At 43.5% G+C, this 6,000-nt stretch overlaps 1 protein-coding gene across 3 annotated transcripts in view; it reads left to right on the top strand.

Moving 5' to 3' along the window:
* Nucleotides 1,415-6,000, top strand: part of NAA35 (N(alpha)-acetyltransferase 35, NatC auxiliary subunit) — a 101,179-nt gene continuing 96,593 nt past the window's right edge. Inside the window, exons 1-2 of one of the 3 annotated variants that reach the window (XM_021064637.1) lie at nt 1,415-1,577; nt 2,405-2,533. In XM_021064637.1, the coding sequence (XP_020920296.1) occupies nt 2,410-2,533 (124 nt within the window). In that variant the 5' untranslated portion in view covers nt 1,415-1,577; nt 2,405-2,409. Of the gene's footprint in view, nt 1,709-2,404; nt 2,534-6,000 lie in introns of all 3 variants that reach the window. The other 2 variants (XM_021064639.1, XM_021064640.1) reach the window with 2 other exon arrangements.

Raw genomic sequence — 6,000 nt, 5'->3', positions numbered from 1 at the left:
AGCCATATAACCACTACCATGATCAAGATTTGAACATTTCCATCCCTTCCAATCACTTAGCCATATTCCAATTAATCCTGCCTCACACCTCCTCCCGCTCTGGCAGTCACTGCTCTGTTTTCTGTCATTACAGATTAAATTTGTCTTTTTAAAAATTACATATAAAATTATAGTCTAGTCTTTTGCTCATACTGATTTTTTTTTTTCCCTCTTTAGGGCAGAACCTGCAGCACAAGGAAGTTCCCGGGCTAGGGGTCAAATTTGGAGCTGCAGCTACCATCCTATACCACAGCCACAGCAATGCAGGATCCGAGTGATGTCTGCAACATACACCACAGCTCATGGCAACACCGGTTCCTTAACCCACTGAGTGAGGCTAGCAATCGAACCCACATCCTCATAGAAACTAGTCAGGTTCTTAACCTCCTGAGCCACAACAGGAACTCCCATAATGATTTCCTTTGCTCAGAATTTTTTTGAGATTCATATTTTTGCATGTCAAGTACTCATCCCTGTTTGTCAATAACTACTATTCATTATATGAATAATTACACATCATCGTATGGATATGCCACAAGTTGTTTATCTGCTCATTAAGGTTGTTGCCAGTTTTTGGTCTTTAAAGCTACAAAAATTAATGTACAAGTTTTTGTGTGGACCAATGGCTTGGTCTTGTAAGTGCATGATTAATTTTATAGTAAAAGATGAACTGTTTATCAAAGAGGTTGTATCCTTTTGCATTCCCCATCAGCAACATCTGAGTTCCAGCTCCAGCAAATTGGAGCTCCAACTGTTCTGTGTCCTCAACATTGGGTATCATCTCTTAAACTTTAGCCATTTTATTGGCAACGTGGTGGTAAAGATGCATTTTGTTTCCTACCCGTAGTAGTCTACTTATTTAATTGCACTTTAAAAATGATCATTTTACTAATTTTAGGAAAGCTTTAAACCATGTAATGGGTCTAAAAGAAAATGACTTGATTCTGCTGATATTTTGTTTCCATTCTTCCTCATGAACTCCCCAGATTCTCTAGGAAACATAAATCAAGTGTCAGGCAAAACCAACTCGACGGAGCTTTCAGAGCTGAGCTCTTCATTCACAGCCCCAACATCAAGGGTCCACACCTACTTCCACTCCTTCCTCCTGATTCTCTTCACCTTTCTAAGAATTTCCCAGGGAGCTGCGCGGGACGAGGCGGGGCGGGCTCTGGGTCCCCAGGCTCCGCCCCTTACTGGGACCCACCCACTAACCAGGTCGCTGCCCAAGGCTGGAGGAGGAAGATAGCTTCCGGTCTTGCGATTGCCTCTAATCTCGCGAGAAGAGAAGATGGCCTCCAACGGCCGAATGACGGCAGTGGCTAGGAAGGGGGTGTGGCCGGGAGCGCGAAGTCCCCTGGCGTGAGGGAGAGGAGGCGGGGTCGCGCGCACTGGGCGTACGCATGCGCGCACGCGGATGGTCGGGCTGGGCTGAGAGGGGAGGGGGCGGCGGCGGCGGCGGCGGCGGCAGTAGCCGAGGCGGCGTCTTTATTTCCGCGGTTCGGACTGTGTGGCGGCGCGAGTGGCCACGGGAGAAGTAGGTAGGAACCACCGTGCGGAGCCCTTGAGACTTCCTCCTACCCGTGTCCGACAGCCGCAGCCCCTCGCGCGTGTGGCAGACCCGGGGGACTCCAGGTCACCCTGCGGCCCCGGCCCTCCCGCCGCGCTTCAGGTAGGAGCTACGGGCTCCCCAGTGTCCGCCGAGGGCCCGGCCTTACACAGTGTTACCGGGCGACGACCTGGCACCGGGCATGCCCGTCCTCCCGCGCGACGGCAGCTCTGTCCTTGCTTCCGTGCCTTTGGGACCGGGCCGGGCTGACCCGGGTGAGCCGGGTCCCCGCTTCAGGTGCACCTCCGCCCTAAGCCCGATGGCTGGGACCCCGTGGTGCGCTCCCTTGTGCGGTGCCCCCCGGACAGGCCATGCTGGGGTCCTGCCGAGCGGAGAGAGGTTGATCCAGCAAGCTCCGGTAGGGGAGGGACCCCCTTGACTTGAGTGGTTGCCGCATGGGGTCTTGGGCTGCGAGAGGGGACCTTGAAGAGTGCCTTGGTTATTTGTGGCCAGCGTTGAAAGTTGGAAACAGTGGAGTTGGTTCTCTTTGGGCCAGTGCTGGGATGGTTTGTGATTTTTCTTATGAAATAGGCAAACTTGTTTATGAGCCCTCGTAGATGGTGGACCAGTAGTGTTAATTAACGTGAAATTTAATTGCATTAAGGTAATTTTTTACAGTACCGTCCACAAACTCAAAAGAGCTCTGCCCAGACAGTTTAGTAAGACTTTCATCCAGTACTTAAACAGACACACATGGTTTGCCAGTACCCTTGTCCTGAAAGCTACATCCTCTCTTTTACACCAGTATTAATTTTATAGGCATAATGGTTATGAAAGCTTCTGTAGAAGATGATGATTCAGGATGGGAGCTCAGTACACCAGAAAAGATGGAAAAAAGCAATACGAACTGGGTGGACATAACCCAAGATTTTGAAGAAGCTTGTCGAGGTGAGTTTGAAGTTTTGAAATAGAAGTTCAAAATTTGAGAAAGGGTGCAATGAAATGTGGATTGTGATTTCTAAACTGTAGCAGTAAATGAAAAAGAAAATCAACAGGTAAGTGCGGTTTATTGAGCTTGTTAACCACACTCATTCTCTATTTTCTGATTTTAACTTTTGTTTGAAGCCAGTTTATATATATCATGAAATACAGACATTGAGGCAGTTTCTTCTGTTAACATGTTCTAACTTTAATAAGTTTGAGAGTACATAGCAATAATTTCAAACTGCGGAAATAGGAATTCTGTTGCCCCAAAGACAATAGTGTTTGTGTATATTTGAGGTTTGAAAATGGTCACATCACATCATTTCCCAGCTTAAGATCTTCCGTTGGCTTCCTGCTGTATGTAGAATAAAATTTAAACTTCTTCCCTGTGGCCAATATGATCTGGTGCCTGCCAACAGCTCAGACTGTTTTTTGTACCACTGCTCCACTGGGCTCATTACGTTGGTCCCAAGATCCTTAATAAACACATCAGGGTCGGTTCCCCAGGTGTTCACATCACAGGCTTCTTCTTGACCACTTAAATGTTAGCTTCACAGTGAGATTTTCAGAAAACAACCAATCAAAGCAGATTCATGGGCTGCACCTGCGGCATGTGGCAGTGCCCAGGCTGGGGGTCGAATCAAGTGCTACAGCTGCTGGCCTACGCCAGATCTGAGCCACGTCTGCAACCTATAGCACAGCTCACTGAGTGGGGCCAGGGATCAGACTGACGTCCTCATGGATACTAGTCGGGTTCATAAGCTGCTGAGCCACAATGGGAACTCCCTCATTCTTTTTTATTCAACTCCACCTCAGTTGAATCACCCTGTTTTATTTTCTTCATAGCACTTATCCACTGTTGGAAACCATTTTCAACTATTGTTTATTGTCACCTTTACCCACTGAAATATGAGCTCTGTGAATGCAGAGATCCTGTCAATAATCCTGGTGCATAGCACATTGCCTGGCACATAGTCAAGTTCAAATGCTTGGGCATAAATGATTGGCGAAGTGAGCATGTTTGTTGTTTGAGGGGAAAGCGTCTCGGCAAGAATAAAGATAAGAGAAAGGAACAAATGATAGAGTGAGGGCTGGAACTTTAAGAGAGGATGGAATCAGGAACAAGGTAGAGAAATTAACCTGAGGGAAAAAAGTCGGAACATAGTGAGGGGGAACGGAGGTTAGGATGGTGATGATACAGGTATATTTCTAAGTGGGTGAGGAGGAAGGGTGGAGGGATTCATACCTTGATGGCTTCTGTTAGTGAACAAGAGGATTAGACTTTTTGTGATGTTGGAGTGTGTTTAGAATAGTGCTCTTAAGGAGAGGAATAAAGACTTAGAGCAGCTGCAGGTGGAAAGGGAGCCAGCTGAGTATACGCAGAGTGATAAATCATGTGCTCACCCTTCAACTGTTTTGAAATACATGTCCAGTTAAAGGATGCCTGAGTGAGATAGTGGAAAAAACATTAGACTGGGAGTTGGGTGACTGCCCACGTATGTCTGTCTGAAGGAGTGAGAAAGAAGTGAAAGTTAGTGTTCTTAAACTGTTAAGTGGAGCACACCTGTCATCTTGCACTGATTTTAAATGATCAGTATTAGAGGGCTGTCAGTATAAACCTGAATGGGAAAAGTTTTATGAAGTATTTATGGCTTGAGTTGGGCCTTACAGGAGTGGTCAAGTTTCTATTCAGTGAATGTGAGGAAATTACTCTAAACTGAGATGAACCATTAGAGCAAAAGTTCAATGAGACCTTATTTTGAGGAACAGTGAATAATTCTGCTTCTTCATGGAAGGGACCTTGAGTAGGAAATAGAGTTTAATACCTGCTTTAGTGTGGATTGAGAGTGGCATCTTTGGTTGCCAGTATCAAACCCATCCTATTAATTCTTCCATAATTAACTCTTGCACTGTCTCAAGTGGCTCAGACATGAGATGTAGTCCTAGAAACTAAAAATCGAGAATTTTCCACTTTACGGATGGTTTTAGGACTAAAGGCTCTTGATTTTGAGTCTATAGTATTAATAATTTGTTTTCCCTTTTTGAAATGATCAGATTCATAGTCTTCTTGTTTGTAGTTTAGATTTCTATTCTAATAACTTTCTGAAAATTAAAATACAGGTATCATTACATCTTTTTCTTCTCTGTCACAGTGATTTCTCATTAGTAACAGTGTGATGGCATTTGACTAGGCTTTGGTGATTTTAACCTGCACACACTGATGACAGTGTCTTTCATGCACATTTCTACTTGTTCTTTTGGTGGCGCTTCCAAATCCTCTGGGTCAAATTCTAACTCATCATTTATTTCTTTTTAATCAGATGGCACATATTCCCTCCACATTTCCTATAGCTGAAATTGAGACTTTTGTTTTTCTTTTTTCTTTCCCAAATTATTTTGAATATATAGTGCTGTCACTATTACTTTACCTGATAGATATCATTTATCTAAATTACACCTCTGAGCTTTGCTTCTCTGGGAAACCTTGCTGAATTCAAACCATCTTATTTTGTTACCTGTTAATCCTCTGCTCTTTATATTCCATTTGGTTGTCTATATTTAGGCAGTTTCTGAATCACAAACTCTGAACTAAGAAACTTCACTTAAACGTAAATCAAAAGATACACTGCTGCTGCTTCTTTTGCCTGCTAGATTCCCTTCTTCCTCATGTACTCTGAATAGCCAACAGCCTCTCCTAGGACGATGACACCATCAGATATCTGGAGCCCAGAGGTAATACAAGGTCAGCTGTCGTTACTTGCATTCTTTTTAAGCTGTAGTTTAGGAGGACATGGCCCATCCTCTCATCCTGTTTTCTTCTCTCTTTGATGGCTAAGTCCGTTCATCCTCAGTCTTGCCCAGTACTTTCAGAAAACTTCTCTTGCTTTATTTAAGATGCTTAAGTCTCTTATTTCCCTTCTTTTCTGTTCTGTCTTCTCTTACCCAGAACAATATATTAGTTTTTAAGACTAAATGAATATTCTAAAGCCCTTTATCTTCACACCAGAGAATATCTGGATCTTGGGCTTGAGAAGTTTGAGAACCACTTTATCACATTAAATGCTATCATTGTGGGGTTTTGCCTGGAACCAGCATAATTATAAACGCAAACTTGAGCACTGAAACTGTAGTTTAGTCTGGAATATGTTTCTGAAATCTTTTAAAAAGATTATCATTGAACTGATTACATATAATTTAATAATAATTATAGAAGAAATACAGATTCTAGATAAAACTTTAGTGGACTTTAACCCCACCCCCCTCAATTCATGAGCCCCGGTTTGAGAATCCCTCTAGGTGTTTATTGTTCGTTACCATTTTATTCTAAGAGGAAAAAGATGGACAGAAATTGTCCTGCTATAAAAAGTTTTTTGAGTGATTTTGGTTTTGGAAATGAAAATTATGTTTTTCCTGTTTCATATTATCAAGAG

The sequence above is a fragment of the Sus scrofa genome, chromosome 10, assembly GCF_000003025.6.
Source record: "Sus scrofa isolate TJ Tabasco breed Duroc chromosome 10, Sscrofa11.1, whole genome shotgun sequence".
Taxonomy (NCBI): Eukaryota; Metazoa; Chordata; class Mammalia; order Artiodactyla; family Suidae; genus Sus; species Sus scrofa.
The sequence above is the reverse complement of the archived record's forward strand: the minus strand, read 5'-3'. Positions and strand labels throughout refer to the sequence as shown.